The sequence below is a fragment of the Bos taurus genome, chromosome 12 (assembly GCF_002263795.3).
Source record: "Bos taurus isolate L1 Dominette 01449 registration number 42190680 breed Hereford chromosome 12, ARS-UCD2.0, whole genome shotgun sequence".
Classification (NCBI taxonomy): Eukaryota; Metazoa; Chordata; class Mammalia; order Artiodactyla; family Bovidae; genus Bos; species Bos taurus.
In genome coordinates, this window is record NC_037339.1 from 18,155,688 (window position 1) to 18,175,399 (window position 19,712).

The following is a 19,712-nucleotide window of genomic DNA, read 5'->3' on the forward strand; positions in this document are numbered from 1 at the left end:
TCACTTTTTGGGTTTTTTAATATATGAAATAATCCCAAACACATTGATAATTTCAGGGTTGGTTTGATTGCTTATTTCACACTACTTCATAAATTAAGGTCATAGATTTAAGCCCTGTGCAGATTATTTATCTTTTCACAAAGAAAGTGGTATGAAATACTGGCCTTTTACTATAAGGGAGAACTAATTGGAAACTAAAGGGAGAAGTTGATTCAGAGCAGTTTTTTTTACCAACTCTGAGAAAAATGCTAATTCGTTGACAGAATCTTTATTGAGAGTGTATTACAGACATTTTATTAACTAAGACTTAAAGCATAATTTTTCTGTAAGAATAAATATGAATGTCTATATTTAAATTTCCAAATAGTCTTTTTAAATGTATGATACATGTTCCAGCAGTATACCATTGTAAGAGCTCTACAGTTTGTTTTTTCAGAAAAAACTGAAAAAAACATAATGAGTAATATATGAGATTTTCTGCCCCAGTGAAATAATGATACTGAAACAATTGATACAAAGAAAAATTGTATATTTATTAATTAACTCTATTAATCTAATTCCACTTGTTAACTCCACCAAGTGAACGATTTAAAGTTTATGAGGGCATAGTGTTAAACTGGTAAACTAGAGTCACCCAGACCTCTATATTTTCTGCTTACATAAAATTGATTTTAATTAGAAAACAGCAGAAAAGAATTAATTGGAAACCAAGTATGTCATATTATACCACTTCCTGTGCATATTTTTAGATTACAATAGAAGGTATTCAGTATTTTCTTTAGAAAAGGTATACTACTCTGTGGGAAAATGTAAGTAACTTGGTAAAAACACAAACTAAATTGAGACAAAATTGAATTCATGTGTAAATTGTGCATTTAAAATGGGCTGTATTCTATTATGCAGTCAACTGTAGTCTGTAATTGTAAAACATGGAGAAAAAGGTATACTTAGAAAACTAATTTTTTTTTCTGTTTACTAGGATATCTACTGAAATAAATTCTATGTTGGTGCTAAAAGTTTCTTGGATCACATTTTTATTAGCTAAAGGTAAAGTCATTGTTACATGATAATGTTTCAAATGTAATAATTGATCCTTCTTTTGAGTAAGCTCAAAATTTTAATTCAGTTCAATGTTGCTCCTCCTTACCTCTAATTCTTGTGATTTTTTTAACTTTTAGCAAATTCATAATTCTGGTACTGGAAGCAACCTTGAAAATGTCTCATTTCACTTCTTTTTCTACTATTTTTTCATTCTTTCCTACTTTCCTATTTTTAAGAATAATGTTACTGTTTTTATAAAAATGATGTGTACTCATGATAAAGAATTCAATAATACAGTGAAATACAAAGAAAAATAGAAAATTTACTGAGAACCCACCTAAAATAATAATCAAAATTATGCATATGCACAAAATACATCTGAAATGACATTCTGATTAAAATAGATGGGTGAATGAGTGCATTCACAAAGAGATATAAATTTCTAAAAATAAGATCATATTGTTGTGCTATTTAAAATGTAAAAATTAATTTTACTCAAATTTTATAGAAGAAAATAAACAGAAATGGAAGGAATTGCTTAAATTTATCTGAATGTTTTATCACTTAAGCAATATTATTTTCTCAAATATTTCTCAAGCATTATGAAAACATTTAAGAGGTTAGAGTCTACTTTATATACCTTTGTGTTATAAGTTAAAGTGATATATATTAGTCTGCTCTGAAGAAAAAGAATCCTCTCCATGTCACCTTCCTGTTTCCTCCTTTCTCCTTTGCTTATTTTTTTATCATCATTACATTATACAAGAGTATATTTATATTCTGTTCTGTAATTATAGTTATCACACTTGTTTTATCTCATTTATGTGTTTAAATCAATTCTAAGCTTTTTGTCACTCCTATATCATAGCTTCTCCATTTCTGAGTTCTTTATTTTGATCTATCCTCAGCTGTCTAGATTTTACCATGGAGTTTTTCAAACAAGCTTTTTGGTACCATGTTTTCTATGTTTGGCCTGTTTATGAATCATGTCCTGAAGATTCTGCTCTTCATTTCAGGGAAATCTTAGCATGCTACATTTTAAGATATTATTCTGTTACATTTTGAGAACATCGACTGTCTTAGCTTAGATTGATTTTGTCCTCCCTATTTATTGTCTTCTCTAATGTTATTTTAACCTTTGGTCTTTTTCTTATGTACTATTTTTATTTCAAACTTTTCTTCTGTTTTGAGCTAAACTATGTTTGTAATTGTTACTTGGTCTTGAGTTTTTCCTTACCTTGTCTAGCTCCTTGTTTTATGTAATTCGTGTTCTTTTGAGTTCTCAGTGCAAGGACTCAGGACATTTTCTTCTGATAGATTGATTATCTTCAAGATGCGGTTCTCTACCCAGTTTTCCCCCTTCTTATATCGTGATTCTATTTTTTAATTTTCTTTTTTATTTTCTCTCTTATGTTTGCGTAACTACTGTGCTTCCCACCCTCTTTCCATCCACCTTGTTGCTAGGACTTTGTTTGGGCCTCTCTGACCTGATGTTCTGTTTTCTTTGATGTAGTGTGAATGCATTTCCCTTAACTCACTTTGCACTTCATCTGTGACTTGTTGTGTTCCCCAAAGAGCTATTGTATGAAAACAGTCTTTTTAAAAAAATTATACTTACTTTTATTCAGAGGATGAGGGAGAAAGTCAGGACCTCATCTGGAATGATATGAGTCATTGTTCTGAGACTTTGGTTAGAATGACCTGTAAAACAGGCACTTGTCCTGTTTGCATAAAAGGAGTGTGTTAGGATTCAGATTGTCCCCTAATTCAGCATGTTATACTGGAGTCTTTATGCTTGTCAGAGTTGCTGTAGCTGTTTACTTCCTCCGTTTTTCCCTCTCTCATCAGTGATACCTATTCCTTCTAAGTAAAAAGAGGGGAAAGATAAGGATGCTCTGAGTCATTATCTCTCAAATTTGGTGTTGTTATTAGCACTTAACCAGTACATATTTTTCTTTTCATTTTGTTAGGTATTGGAAGAGAGATTCTCTGATCTGACCTCACTCTACTATCTTTAGCTAGAGGTCCTTGATATTTTTTACTGCCATATTTTCTATGGCATTTCTTAACATCTTCTAAGTGTATTATAAACAAATTTTTGCACCATACCTAGGGATATAGAAAATGATTTTTAATATGCTCCTAGTGATTGTTGAATCATGAATATATGAATACACTCATGTCCACAATTTTTCCTGACTTAATATCTCAATCTCTACCTTAAAATGTGGACCATTTTTGTTTTCAGGACAAGTATTACAAATGGAAGATGATCTGGTGATCTCATTTCAATTAATGCTGTGTGTCCTTGACTATTTTATCAAACTCTCACCTCCTGCATTGCTCAAAGACCCATACAGTGAGTATTTTAATTTATACCCCTCCTACTTCATCATTCAAAGTTGTTTATTGACTTCTAGATCCAAAACAGTTCTAGAGCCAAAGGAATAATAAAAAAGAAGTCAGACATAGCCTCTGCTCTTAAGTAGCATAAGATATGGAAGAAGAGATTAGACAAGTAAGCAAGTTTTTAGAGTATATGGTTGAAAGTGGTCTGGGCCAAAATACAGAAAATACTATGGGAGTTTAGGAGATGAGAAAGTTTTCCCAGCTGAGAAAGACCAAGGAAGACCATTTCGAAGTGGTGGCATTTGAGTTGAGTGTTGAAGTGGTAGTTAGGGTTTGAGGGTTGTGGTAAGTTCGGGGAGGGCATGCCCAGTAAAGAAAAAATCAATAGGCAAGGAATAGATATGAACTAAACTGTATGGAAAAGGGTGGCCCATCCTACAGGAACAGATTAACTACATTTTTTTTATTGGATGCTATAATGATTATGTGACTGATTTTTGTTTTTTGGCTGTAATTGGTCCACTTCAGAGGGTAATGAGATGGAAAGTGTAGTTAAATAATAACTATTACTGAAATAATTAGATAGCATTAAGCAAAGATAAGTATACTCCTCTTAGAATGAAATTGCTTCTTTTGGTGGCATATAGAGTAGGATTTAAAAAAACACTTCTTATACTACAGAAAAATGTGAACTTAACTTAGGCTTAACTGATTCCTTGCTCCTAAAATGATAAAAGTATTAATAATACTAGAAATAATAGAGGACAGATCAAAACATGTAAGTCTCAAAGTATTGTCGGAGTAATTGAAAAGCTGAAGCCTAACTAATCTACATGAGCAATAACTTCATGGAAAAATGAAGTCTGGAGCAGAATTTTGAAAATGTGTTGAACATGATTTGACAGAAAAGGCAGGTCATTTAGCAGAAACCACATGCTACATGAAAAAAATACAAAATAATATATTCAAAAACTACCCGAATCTTTAAAAATTTCCTTTATATGCCTTTTCCTCACTTTTAAAATATGTTATAACTGTAATAAGTTGATGAAGAATGTAACTTTAGGTTGACAGCTTTTGTGCTTTTGGATAATTCAGTTAATGTTCAGTTAATTCTCCAAGTGCCATGTTAAAGGAGAAACCAGGATAAGGTATCGAATTAACGTCTATGGTAAACTTTTAATTAGCTTTTTATTAAGAATTTCCGTGAACATAATTAAATCATATAATAAGCCCCCATGTATTTATCACCTGCCCTCAGTGTATAACTTGTGATCAACTCATAGTCCTATCTACTGCCCAGTTCTACCGGCAATATTATTTTGAAGCACATTTTTGCATACCATTTCATCCTTATAAATTTCAATATATAGCCCTGAAAGATAAAGTCTTTTTGAAAAGCATAATGACAATACCATTCTCACACCTAAAAACCAGTTTTAATAGTGATTCCTTAATTCCACCAAATATCTAGTAGGTGCCCATGTTTTCAATTGTTTTATAAAAGTAATTAAAAATGTTTGTAGGTTGACTAAATCAGAATCTAAATAACATCTATACTTTGTGATTGATTGATACGACCTTAAGACTTAAAATATTCCTCCTCCATCTATCTTTCTCTTTTTTGTCTTGTAATTTATTTATTAAATAATCAGGTGGTCTTTCCTGTTGACTTTTCCATGGTTTAATTTTTACTGATTGCATCCTATGGTGTAGTCTAACATGTTCCTCTGTCCTCTCAGTTTCTTGCTGGGCCTAGAGGCAGTTAATATTTTTTATACTTAGTCATCTGTAATCTCTTTAATAGCTCAATCCACATTCAGTTTGAATTGAAAATGCTCAAAATAATCCAGGGGATTTTTTTTCTAAAATCACAATTTAGTATCACATTATTGTATTTGTATGCTTATTTTTTTTAAATCATCATCATTTATATGGTATTTGCTAAAATTTTTAAAACTTATTTTTATACTTTACCTCGAAAGTGAATCCATAAATAATGCTTAACATTCTTAAGACTCTTTTAAGATAGGAAACATTTCCGCCCCGCCCCCCCCCCACCAACTGAGTAGAATACACTTAAAATTAGTTTATAAGTTGGCTATTTCCCTTGCCTTTTTCATATTTATCCATGGAGTTTTAGGTTTCTTTTTGGACCAGCTGGGGGCAGAAGAGAATAGGGATGGCAAAAACTATTACCAGTGTATAATTTACAATAGATATTCAGTAAATAGATGAAGCTGTTAGCTTTTTCATGAAGCCTAATAAGTAAAAGTAGCAGAATGTTACCAAGATTATTTCCAACCTTCCAAGTTATAATTAGAATACTTCATTATTTTATACAGTGGAATGTGCAATTGTTCTTATCTAATTTACCATTTTTACAGAAACAGCTGTAATACCTATTAATGGTTCACCTCGAACACCAAGGCGAGGTCAGAACAGGAGTGCACGGATAGCAAAACAACTAGAAAATGATACAAGAATTATTGAAGTTCTCTGTAAAGAACATGAATGTAATATAGATGAGGTAATTTAACTTCATGATTTCTTTAAAATAGTTACGGTAGATTTAGATGTAAGTTCTTCCTAACAATATATAATTCTTTCATGATGAGCTTGCTTTTTTGTAATTAGTGCCAACTCTTTTGCAGTAGCAAAATATTTAGAAAAAGTTTAATTTTCATATTCAGCTACTTTGATTTTAAAGAGAATAATAGCTCCCTCATTCTGGAATCACTGAAATGTACATGATTAAGGCAGTAGTTTTCAAATATATTTGTTCTTTAATTCTTCTGTGGTTATTGATACTCCTAATGTTTTAGAGTAAGCTACTAAGAAAACCCTATTGTTTTGATTTTAGTGATAAGTGATACCAAGATTAAATTTCTGTTTGTTGTTTAGTCGCTAAGTTGTATCCAACTCTTTGCGACCCTGTGGACTGTAGCCCACTAGGCTCCTCTGTCCATGGGATTCTCCAGGCAACAATACTGGAGTGGGTTGCCATTCCCTTCTCCAGGGGATCTTCCCAACTTAGGGATCAAACCTGCGTCTCCTGCACTGGCAGGCAGATTCTTTATTGCTAGCCACCAGGGAAGCCCAAATTTCTGTTCAGTCTTGTATAATTACTCTAAGTATCACACCAGATGCTAATGACTGGAAGAACACCCAGGAATTACTTATCTTGTTAATAAAATCTGGAATGTTAGAACTGGAAGGAGTCTTAGAATTAATGTACTCGGCCTCCTTTTACTAATGAGCAGACAAGCTTCTAGAGACTGATGGCTGATTACTAACAAAGTCTGTGCTTTGGAACATCTGCTACCAGTGCTGCTTTCACTGTGCCATGCTCTTTCTCTCATAGATTGTTACATTGTCCACAATTCACTGTATGAAATGTTGCATCTTTGAAATTTCTCTGTCAACTCTGGGAAAGAATGGGGGTATGATATCAAAATCTAGTTTAATAAGTATTGGAGTGATTTATCAAGTCTGAATTTTGGCACTATGAGTTTTGTTAATTTCATCAAATATATAGATATAGACATGTAGATGTATCAACTTTACCCATATAATATACTCTTTTACTTTTCTAGAATGACATTTTATCTTCACTAATAAGGTGACAAATGTAGTTGAAATTTTTTAACTCCAGTCTGCTGTTTAGTCCTTCAAGATAAAGAATATAAATAAAGACAGCTTTCTAATTCCTGGTGGTTAAATCTCTGGATTTCAAAATTACTTATATAATTGCTTGCCAAAAATCAGGAATAAATCATGTTTTTCCTTTTTATTTTAAATAATTCTTTCATAATTTATGATGTAACAGTGACTTATAAAGTGTAGGTGATCAATAGCTTTAGTAATTTATATTAATTTGATACTTATTAAAATATGTAATAATTTGATACTAATTATATTAATTAATTTGATACTTTATATATTAAAATATGTAATATTATTTGCATATAGCATTTATGATTATATAACTATTGGTTAGTTATATTTATGGCCATATCATTATTGGTTAGTCATACTAATTGGTTAAATAGAACTACCCATCTTATAATTATTCCAGTTAAGTGGGAATTAATTGGAAAACAATACTATTAATAAGTATTATAGAAGCTTAATTCTTATAGCTTATTTGTGAAGTAGAAGATAGGAACGTATTAATAGGCATATATTAAATTATTTCTACAAATGTAGACTCCAAAGTTGGAAAAGGAAGTTACATGAAGAAAAGTAAGTTGCTTACAATTCTGTGATAGTTTGTCAGTATAGAATAGTCAGAGATACAATTCCAAGTTTTCCAAATATGGTCTTTATTATCCTTGTTAAATGTAGGGGGAGTTTTTGTATGAAACTGTGTAAATCCCAAACAAAGCATTTTCATTCAGTTTTGAAGAGAATTGTTAGGTATATGTATGTGAAGTTATTTTCTTATAAAAGCAGGTCCTTTTCCTAAATTTGTGCTAAAATAATTGACTCAATATACATTAAGTTTGATATGTGTATGAAATGGCCCAAAAATACTCTTTGGGGAGAAATCAGAGGCAGTGTAGAGAAGTTAAAGAGCCTTGGCTTTGATGCTGGGCAGATTGGGTTTCAATTCCATCTCTGTCGCTTACTAGCTATGTAACTTTGGTCAAGTTGCTTAATTTTTTTGAGCCTCTGATCTTTTCACCACTTGTTAAATATGGGATTTTGAAGTTGGTTTCAATGGATTTTCTTCTTGTAAATCTCATTTCATTAACAACTCCCCCCTGCACCTCCATTTGAGGACCTGAAATCTGCCTCACATAAATTAAAAAGTGAATAATTGTATTAATTATAAATAAACATCACACTGAGTTGAATGTAACTTATTGATCAAAATGTTAGTTCACTCATTCTAGTATTAATAGTGACAGTCAAAAAACCAGTCAAAAGCAGTTAAAAAACCAGTTTTTTAAAATTTCAATGGTCATGTTGTAACTTTATCTTTTTCAGGTGAAAAATGTTTATTTCAAAAATTTTATACCTTTTATGAATTCTCTTGGAATTGTAGCTTCTAATGGACTTCCAGAGGTAATCTGAAAGAAAACGTAATAAAAAGTTAATATGTTTTGGGACTTTGGGGAGGGAAGAAGAGTTGTCTAAATTTCATAAGGTTACTTTACTATATATTAAATATTTTTCACTCAAGGAAAGAATCTAAGTAGAATTATGGTGACTCAATTTTATATAGTAACAAAAAAACCCTTTGTAATATATGCTCAAACGTATATATATAAACAGCATTTTAACATTTGCACTAGACATTGATTTGTACTGAAAGTTTTCAAAAATCAAAATACAGGCTTTTGAACTTCTAAATGCCTTAAATATTTAAACTAAATTTCTGCAATCTAATTTATTCTGATTTGCTTTATTATGCTTCTTTAAACATAGAAGCCTTGATTAATGCCATCAACATATTGGCATTACTGAATTTTGGAACATCCTTTTGAGTATGTTTTTCTTGGCTGTACCATGCGGCTTGCAGGATCTTAGTTTCCCAACCAGGGATCAGATCTGGGCCCCAGTGGTGAAAGCACCAAGTCTTAACTACTGGACTGCCAGGGAATTTCCTCTTTTGGCTACTTAATTGGAAATAGCTTTGGTTGAAATGACTGTGATTATATTGTAGACATGTTTTAACTTAGTGGTTTGCCATCCATTTCTTTTCCCATTTTGCCTCAAATGTCTTGCTCTTCAGTGAGAACAGAACAGCTGAGAACTTTATGTGGTAACTTGTGGAGAAAAGGATGCCTAAATGATGAAGAGCAAGTTCTCAATGGTGAAGCAGTGTTTTAGACACACCTAGCATCAGTCACCAAGACCAAAAGGCATGAAATCAGAGAGCTAGATTGCTGATTCTGTGACCTGAGTTGGTAGCTAGTCCTTGAGTTAATTCAGCAGTTACTCAGTGAGTGCTTAACCTGTGCCAGGCATCGTGCTACATGTCGTCACTGTAGAGGTTTAACTCACAGTCATCGTCCTTATGATGCTAGTGAATGAGAGAGACATACAGGGAACTTTACTAATAGGAGTCTACAAGAGTTTAATAGATGTGTACACAGGGTGTGGTGACATCTCAGAGGAGGGCTACCTAATTCAAATTGGGCCAGGTAGATTTTGCACAAAATTCTTTGGAGGTGATGTGATTTCTGAGTGGAGTAAGATTTATGAGAAGTAGCATTTCCAGGAGTTGGGAATTATAGATTCCAGGGCACAATGATATGTGATAGTATCGTCTGTTCAATGAACTCCAACTACTCCTTAAAGTTGGGATACGGAGCTGCTGCTGCTGCTAAGTCGCTTCAGTCATGTCCGACTCTGTGCGACCTCATAGACGGCAGCCCACCAGGCTCCCCCGTCCCTGGGATTCTGGCCTGGGTTACAGAGCAGGGACTGGTAAGACATGGTACTAAAGAAGCAAGAAGGGGCTGGATGGTGTATTACTGAGTCCTGTTACTAACTTATATATCAAAAAATACAGTATTTACAACTCTAAAGAATCTTAGGCATTTGTAATTTTTTTCCCTTTGAAAGGATTACAAGGTTAGAAAATTCAAGGTAAACTGTACATTATGTAGCACTAATGGCTACTAGTCAATAACCTGTTGATATTTAGTACCTCGCTGAGACAGGGCAGGAACAATGATTAAACAAATAGAAATGCCTGCTTTGCCTAAAAAGCTTATGCAGGCAAGCACAAAGTTTACATTTAAATGAATTTCTTCCTACTACTCCTTTTAGAATGCAGTTTTAGCACTCTCAGATTAAAAAGTCACAGGAGAAGGCATGTTAAATAATTGTCTATCAGGCACTGGTTTTTATATTATGATTGGAAAATTATGAACCCAGGGCGGATAAAAGAATTATTGATTCTAGCATTTGGAAAAGTGTCTGAGATTGGAAATAAATTGTGCAAGTATGTTAAATAGAAAAAAAAAGTATGTTAATTAGGCTAATTAATTGAGATTATATGCCCAAGATATGTTACTAATGAAAGTGTGAGTAAACCAAAGGATTTAGAAAAGATAGGCAAGATTTGTTAGTGTTTGAAAAATTATTTTATATTGATAAGTGGAGTAGAAGATTAAAAGTGAAAGATGTATAGAATGGAGGATCTTGGCAATTAAGTGGTTACCGCACAGAGTTGGACACGACTGAAGCGACTTAGCAGCAACAGCAGCAGCATATCTATTTTTATCTACATTTCCATCTCAGTATTGTTTTGTAGCGTTGGTGATTCTTGTCTAGATAAAGTATGGGATATTTCCATAAAACAAGATTTAAAATTAGAGTTGAAAAAAGTGTGCAATTTTTGCACTAAAGTACTTCACTTTTAGTTATATGCCTTTGTTTCTATTGCATGTGAAGTCTATGTAATGTAGAACTAGGTGATATTATAGGTACAAAAATTGTTTAAATATGTATGCTGGGATATAATGGCATGAAAAGGATAATTATCAATATTTTTTGGTTTTTGAGGTGGAAAATCTCTCTAAACAATATGAAGAAATTTACCTTAAAAACAAAGATCTAGATGCAAGATTATTTCTGGATCATGATAAAACTCTTCAGGCTGATCCTACAGACAGGTATTTCACATGATATATTAGTATTTGTTGATATGCTGGTTCATTTTTTTAAAAACTTAATAATACCAAAGTATATTCTCTTGAATTGTTGTATAGAATCGTAAAATAGGAATGGTTAAGATAACTGCAGACAAACCTGTAAGATATTATGGGTTCCATTCTACATCATTGCAATAAAGCAAATACCAAAATAAAGCAAAGCACACAAATATTTTTAGTTTCCCAGTGCGTGTAAGAGTTACACTTACATTGTACTATGGTCTGTTAAATGTGCGATAGCATTATGTCCCAAAAAATGATTGTACATACCTTAATTTAAGAACACCGTATTGCTAAAAATGGTAACTATCATCTGACAATGCAGGATTACAAGCTTTCAGTGTTTTAAAAAACCAATTCTGTGAATCACAGTAAAGCGAAGTGCGGTAAAATGAGATATGCTTGTACAAAAATTTTGAATGATTGTATGATTATGTTGTTAAGCATGAAATCATTTAATATTAGCTAAAATATATATATGTATATATAATTTGGAAATTAAACACAGGTAAAATACTTCTAATTTTATTTAAGCCAAAGTAAATTTTGGAAGGCATAATGATTGAAAAACTTGAGCTTTGGTGTTTTTTAATACTGAACAACTTGACTAGTAATATCATCAACATCTAACGTTCTGGAGAAAACAAGCATCTAACTTTCACTTTCAGAAAAATTCTTAATGATTGCACGCCTGTTTGTCCATAAACCTAGTGGAAAGAAACCTAACTTTAAAAAGATGATGAAAAAAAGAGATTTTATTTGTGTAAGCAGCTTTTGGATCATCTATTTCCTTTAACTTCTGTTATTTACTTAACCATTTTGTATGATGTCATGAGGCAACAGAAAGTATTATACTGCTTTTTTGACTCATAAAGCCCAAGTTGTAAATTTTCAGTCTGAATTACTTTGTTTATCACTATTTAGTTTTGAAATGCAAAGAACACCACGAAAAAGTAACCCTGATGAAGAGGTGAATATGATTCTTCCACAGACTCCAGTTAGGTATGACTTTTCTTACTTTTGATTTTCATTATAATTATTTAATCAGTGCTTTATAGTGCTTCAGGTTTAATCATTTGTGAGGGAAAGACATTAAAAATGGTTCTAGTCCTTCTGGGATATATACAGAGCAAATGATAACACTTTTCTCTTTTTTATTTACTAAAATGGAACACATTCTCATTCTAGGTTATACTCCTTAAGGGCAGACAGACCTATGTCTAATAATCATATTGTTGGCAATTAGTAGTACATCTGGCACACAAAGAGCACTCAATATATACCTGTTACATGTATATACAAATATATAATGCAGATGTCTTTCTCTCTGGAATTATTATTTTTCACAGCATCACGTTCTTCCCTTCATAGTGTGTATCACAATTTATAATTATGAATTCATCTGTGTATTTACTTGTTTCTGTCAATACCCATAATAACCTTTAAGTTTATACTGCGATGGAGCATGACTTTTTTGTTCACCATTAAATTAAATAATTAGGACCTAAGATAATACTTGATACATAGTTACCAATCATTAATTTTTTCAAATGACTACATACACGTATACAAATGCATTCTTGTTTGAATACAGTAATAGACTTAGACTTGGCACAGAAGGGACTTTATGAAGTGATGTTTAAACTGAATTTTGAAATGTGTAAGTTTGTGTCACAGAAGACCAACAGCATGTGCAGAGGAATGGACATATGAAACAGCCCAATGTGTCAGGGGAGCTGTAAGCAGCTTTGTACTGACGGACTAAATGGGAAGATGAAATGGCAGAAGAGGAGGTTGGGGACTAGTCATGAAGGGCCTTATTATTATTCCATGCTCAGAAGTTTGGACTTCAGCTTGTGCAGGATATAGTCTGTTGCTATACATGGATTAAGCAGGGGTAGGATAAAGTCAGACTTGGTTTTTGAAAATTTACGTGATAGTCACCTGTGAAGAGAGGGACTGAGGAGGGTGTGGTGAGAAATAGACCTATCAATCTGTCACAGTGGTTCTTAACCATGGATGCAAATTAGATACCCTGAGGAGCTTTTTTCCCCCCAAAGTACATATGCCTTGATCCTGCTGCCATAGACATAGTGAGTCGAAATCCCTGTCAAAATCCTGCATTGCAGTAATTCACTTGAGAGATGCTGAAGATCTAAACCAAAAGATAGGTAGTGGGAATGAAAGAGCAAGAAGAGATTTGATAAATAGTTGATGAATTCAAATTTAGAATATTATTCTTAAGGAATTTATGGGACATGAAGAAGATAATGTAATAAGTAGTAGGACATAAGGATCTTACATAATAGATTGGGGAATCATCAGGAAGAGTTAAAACCAGAAAAACAGATGAGGTTTTCTGAAGTGAGGGTTATAATGACACGGATGGATGACTAAGGACTGAATGCTAAGAGTGCTAGAATTTAAGGACTAGATAGAAGTTAGATTAGAAAGAATGAGGTGTGACTGGGGAGGCCAGAGAGTGGAGCCAAGGAAGCCAAGGCAGTTTCAGAAAAGAGCATGTTTAAGAGTGTGAGATGTCTCAAGAAAATCAAGTATCAGACCGAATAAGAAAGATCTTTTGGTTTTAGCAGTCGGTCATTTATGACTTTAGTCACTGTGGCTTAAGGAATTAGTACAACATGTCATAGAAGCGTTATATTTAAAAGTCGTGGAATTGTAGCTATCAGTTTCGAGAGGCTTGGCTGAGAACCAAACATGGATTATTAAATAATATTTAAGGAACCTTTTGGCCATAAACATTCTACAGCATTCTACAGTGCATACAGAGTAGCAATGTACTTCTACTCCAAAATTGGATTATTAATATTTACCATGTACCCCCCAATACACACAAAATTATAAGAGATTGACTTACATTTACGTTTTAGTAATGATGACTTCTAAAATCATGTATGCCTTCATCTTGAAGATCTCTGTAAAAGAGAGTCACTTGGTTCTTTACTTGAGTTATTAAATATCTTAGTCTTGATTTGACTAGTTTTAATATTTAATTGTAATAATGTTTTGCTTAAAATATTACTATTTTGATGCCCTTTTGTCCTTAAAACAATGTCATTACTTTTATCAATTGTTTTATTGATATATAGTTTTATTAGTAAATAAGCATATGTTTTTTAATTATAAACATATTATGAACATATCAGTTCTTAAAGATCTAACTAAAATGTTAATTCCTTATAAACAACAGTACACTAAGGGATTTGTAAAGTCTTATTTCAGAGAACTTAAAGATTAACAAGAGACAGTGAGATTGAAGATAAGCGTAACTTATGACATAGATACACTTCATTTGTTCTCTTTGTTACTTCATTTCTTAACATTTCTTCATATTTTTTTCTAGAACTGTTATGAATACTATCCAACAATTAATGATGATCTTAAATTCAGCAAGTGATCAACCATCGGAAAATCTGATTTCCTATTTTAATGTAAGCCGTATGTGAAACACTTTATTATGATATCTTGGCAAACAAATTTGAAATTAGAAGTTAAAATACTGTTTTTTTAAACACCCATTTCCCAATAAGTTGTCTATTATCTTATTTCTTGCTTTCCTTTTTAACTCTCCAAATTAGGTATTAGTAGTAGTATTGTTTTATTTGGACAGTGTTATTTTCAGATTTTCTCATGTGCACTGTTTGTCTTGCTCACCATTCTTTCTTGCAGCTTAGACCTCTCTTCCATTTTTATTTTCTTCTTTCTTCAGATACATCATTTTTTTTTTAATTGGAGGATAATTGCTTTACAATGTTATGTTGATTTCTGCCGATCAACAGTGTGAGTCAGTCATAACTATATGTGTATCACCTCCCTCTTGAGCTTCCATGCCCCCATACATCTTTTAATAATTCCTTTAGTGAGAGTTAGTTTGATATGAGTTTACAAGCTTTGTGTTTTATTTCTTGTCTTAAAATATCTTTATCTTAATTTTTGTGAGGCGGTTTACCTGGATCATCTATTTTAGGTTGACCTTTACTTTCCCTTAGTAGTTTGAAGGTATTTACTACTTCCTGACTCTCATTGTTGCTAGTAAGAAGTTTTCTGTCAATTCAAATGTTGTTTCTTTACAGTTAATCTGTCTTTTCCCTCTGGCTGCTGTTAAGATACTTTCTTTGAATGTGACATTAGATAGGATTTAATATTTGTCATATCTCTGCAGTCTTTTTTGTTTAGCCCATTTTCATTTATTTTTACTGTATGGCCCTGTGTGCATTACAGTATATACTCCTGATAGACCCTAAGTTTGATATCTGAAAGGCACCTGCTACCCTCCCTCCCCTTAAAAAAAGGGAGTGAGAAAGAAAGAGAATGAAAGCTAGTGTCTGTATTGCATGCTTGTTCCTTTCCTCCTTTAAAATTAGATGAGGCTTGGGGCTGACTGAAAGGCTCCTCTGTGGAAGCTGGATGAGGCTTGAAGACTTATTAAAGTTTGGCTTATCCAGTAACTGTGTGCTTTGTTTGGTTAACATTCTGTTTAATATCATAAGCTGCCTGTGGTTTTGTCGTTGTCTTCTTGCTTATATTCCCCCCCCAGGGATTAACAAAGTATTTTTCTGTCATCATATTCATAACTGTGTTGGCTCAGAACTGATTTTCTTTGTCCAATTTGCATAAAGTTGTTTTTATTTCTGGGTAATTTGTAGCACAAGAATAGTTCCCAAACATAGGTACTCAGTTACTTAGAACTTTTAGAAGGGATAATGATATAAGTAAAAAGAACGATAATCTCTGTTTCCTTAAATATTGTTTTTGGTATTTCCTCCAACATTTAAAGTATGTAGGACCTCTTTTTTATTTTAAACTATTTCTATTGAGCAGAAAATTCTGTCTCAGAGATATTTTCCAGAACTTAGTTTAAAGTTTAACATTAAATGGAGTGCAACAGTTGGAGTGCCAAGTTTTGCGTGTACTACAAATTGCCTGTCTCAGAGGGGGCATATCTTGAAAATCATTAAGTTTTTCTCTGAATTTGTTTCTTGGTTTCTTCATTTTAAAAATCAGTGCCATTTTTCCTTCCTTGTATAAGTAAAATATTAGAAGCTATAGACATTTTTTCTTACCAATTTTATTGAGATATGACTGACATATTGCTCTGTATAAGTTTACGCATACAGCATAGTGATTTGACTTGCATACATCATGAAATGATGACCTCAATAAGTTTAGTTAACATCCATCATCTCATTTGGATACAGAATAAAAGAAACTGAATAAAATTCTTTTCCTTGTAAAGAGAACTCTTTACAAGGATTTACTGTCTTAACAACTTTCATGTATAACATACAGCAGTGTTAATTATATTTATCATATTGTGTGTTACATCCCTTGTGCTTATTTATCTTATAACTGGAAGTTTGTACCTTTTGTCTGCCTTCATCCAGTTCCCCCTCCCACCATCCCCTGCCTCTAGTAGCTACAAATGTGATCTTTTTTCTATGAGTTTGTTTGTCTTTTGAAGTGTAATTGACCTACAAGACTTGGTTAGTTTCTGGCACATAGTATAGTGATTCAGTATTGCTGTACATCTCAAAATGATCACCACAGTAAATCTAGTTACTTTTTGTCTCCATACAAAGGTATTACATAATTATTGGCTGTATACCGCACACTGTACATTTCATACCCATAACTCATGTATTTTGTAACTCGAAGTTTGTGCCTCTTAATCTTCCTCACGTGTTTCTCTCTTTACCCACGCCCTCCCTTCTGTTTGTTCTCTATGTCTATGATTGTTTTTGTTTTGTTACATTTGTTCATTTGTTTTGTTTTTTAGATTTCATATATAAGTGAAATCATATAATATTTGCTTTCTTTGTCTGATCCACTTCATTTAGCGTAATATTCTCTACATCCATACTTGTTGTCACAAATGACAAGATTTCTTTTTTCTCTATGGCCAAATAATATCCCCTCATAGGGAATGGGTCATTCCTCATAGCTCAGTCGGTAAAGAATCTGCCTGCAATATAGGAGACCTGGGTTTGATTCCTGGGTCAGGAAGATCCCCTGCAGAAGGAAATGGCAACCCACTCTAGTATTCTTGCATGGAGAATCCCATGGACAGAAGAACCTGGCAGGCTACAGTCCATGGGGTTGCAAGAGTTGGACACAACTTAGGGACTAAACTACCACCAAATAATATTCCATTGTGTGTGTGTGTGTGTGTATATATATATATATACACACATATATATACACATACATACATACTTATATGTGCTGTCCTATTCTTAGTTGCTCAGTCATGTCTGACTCTTTGTGACCCCATGGATATAGCCCACCAGACTCCTCTGTCCAAGGGGATTCTCCAGCAGGCAGATTCTTTACAATCTGAGCCACCAGGGAAGTCCAAGAATACTGAAATGGGTAGCCTGTCCCTTCTCCAGGGGATCTTCCCCATCCATAAATTGAACCAGGGTCTCCTGTATTACAGGTGGGTTCTTTTACCAGCCGAACTACCAGGGAAGCCCATACACCTGTATCAGTTCAGTTCAGTTCAGTTCAGTTGCTCAATTGTGTCTGACACTTTGCAACCCCATGGACTGCAGCATGCCAGGCTTCATTGTCCATCACCAACTCCCAGAGCTTACTCAAACTCACGTCCATCAAGTCAGTGATGCCATCCAACCATCTCATCCTCTGTCACCCCCTTCTCCTGCCTTCAATCTTTCCCAGCATCAGGGTCTTTCCATTGAGTCAGTTCTTCACATCAGGTGGCCAAAGTATTGGAGTTCAGCTTCAGCATCAGCCCTTCCAATGAATATTCAGGACTGATTTCCTTTAGGATAGACTGCTTGGATCTCCTTGCAATCCACGGGACTCTCAAGAGTCTTCTCCAACAGCACAGTTTAAAAGCGTCAATTCTTTGGTGCTCAGCTTTCTTTATAGTCCAACTCTCACATCCATGCATGACTACTGGAAAAACCATATTTTTGACTAGATGGACCTTTGTTGGCGAAGTAATATCTCTGCCTTTTTTTTTTAATTTTATTTTATTTTTAAACTTTACATAATTGTATTAGTTTTGCCAAATATCAAAATGACTCCACCACAGGTATACATGTGTTCCCCATCCTGAACCCTCCTCCCTCCTCCCTCCCCATACCATCCCTCTGGGTCGTCCCAAGCTGTCTAGGTTGGTCATAACTTTTCTTCCAAGGAACAAGTGTCTTTTAATTTCATGGCTGTAGTCACCATCTGCAGTGATTTTGGAGCCCCCAAAAATAAAGTCTGCCACCGTTTCTTCTGTTTCCCCATCTATTTCCCATGAAGTGAGGGACCAGATGCCATGATCTTAGTTTTCTGAATGTTGTTTTAAGCCAACTTTTTCACTCTCCTCTTTCACTTTCATCAAGAGTCTCTTTCTTTGCTTTCTGTCATAAGGGTGGTGTCATCTGCATATCTGAGGTTATTGATATTTCTTCCGGCAATCTTGATTCCAGCTTGTGCTTCTTCCAGCCGAGTGTTTCTCATGATGTACTCTGCATATAAGTTAAATAACCAGGGTGACAATATACAGCCTTGATGGACTCCTTTCCCTATTTGGAATACCTGTATACCACATTTTTATCTATTCATCTATTGATGGGCACCTAGGTTGCTTTCATTCTTGGTTATTGTAAATAATGCTTCAGTGAACATAAGGGTGCATAATATTTTTTCAAATTAGTGTTTTCATTTTCTTCATATAAATACCCAGAAGTGAAGTTGCTGGATTTTATGGTATTTCTGTTTTTAATTTTTTGAAGAGTCTCCAAATCGTTTTCTATAGTGGTTGCACCAATTTAGATTCCCACCAGTAGTGTACAAGGGTTACCTTTTCTTTACATCCTCACCAACACTTAATTATTTGTTCTCTTTTCGATAATAACCATTAGACAGGTGTGAGGCGATATCTCATTATGGTTTTGATTTGCATTTCTCTGATGATTAGCCATTTCTCTTTGAGACCCCATGGACTGTAGCCCTCCAGGCTCCTGTGTCCATGATATTCTCCAGGTACAAATACTGGAGTGGGTTACCATGCCCTCCTCCAGGGAATGATTAGAGTTGTTAAGCATATTCTCTTGTGATTGTTGGCCATTTGTATGTCTTCTTTGGAAAGATGTGTATTCAGTTCTCTGCCTCTTTTTTAATCAGCTAGTTTTTTGTTTTGTTTGTTTGATATTGAGTTGTATGAGTTCTTTGTATGTTTGGCTATTAACCCTTTATCAGATATATCATTTGCAAATATCTTCTCTTATCCTGTAGGTGGCCTTTTCTTTTTGTTGATATTTCCTTTACTTTGCAGAAGCTTTTTGCTTTGAAATAGTTCCACTTGTTTATTTTGCTTTTGTTACCTTTTTTTTGGGGAGTCAATACCAAAATATCTCCAAGACTAATGACAGGGAGTTTGCCATCCATGTGTTCTTCCAAGAGTTTCATGGTTTCAGGTCTTATGTTCAAGTCTTTAATCCATTTTGTGTTAATTTTTGTGTGTAGAGTAAGATAGTGGAATTTCAGTTTTTTGAAACTGGTTTTCCAGTTTTAGCAGCACAGTTATTAAAGAAATTGTCCCATTCCTTACTTTATATTTTGTATTATTGAGTCTTTTGTGGTAATTAATTGATCATATGCATAGGTTTATTT

The 19,712-nt window shown here is 33.6% G+C and overlaps 1 protein-coding gene across 3 annotated transcripts in view; it reads left to right on the top strand.

Moving 5' to 3' along the window:
- Window positions 1-19,712, top strand: part of RB1 (RB transcriptional corepressor 1) — a 120,369-nt gene that overhangs the window by 37,122 nt on the left and 63,535 nt on the right. For all 3 annotated transcript variants that reach the window (NM_001076907.1, XM_059892080.1, XM_010810722.4), the window contains 7 exon segments: window positions 980-1,047; window positions 3,290-3,400; window positions 5,778-5,920; window positions 8,383-8,460; window positions 10,912-11,021; window positions 11,985-12,062; window positions 14,425-14,512. In NM_001076907.1, the coding sequence (NP_001070375.1) occupies window positions 980-1,047; window positions 3,290-3,400; window positions 5,778-5,920; window positions 8,383-8,460; window positions 10,912-11,021; window positions 11,985-12,062; window positions 14,425-14,512 (676 nt within the window).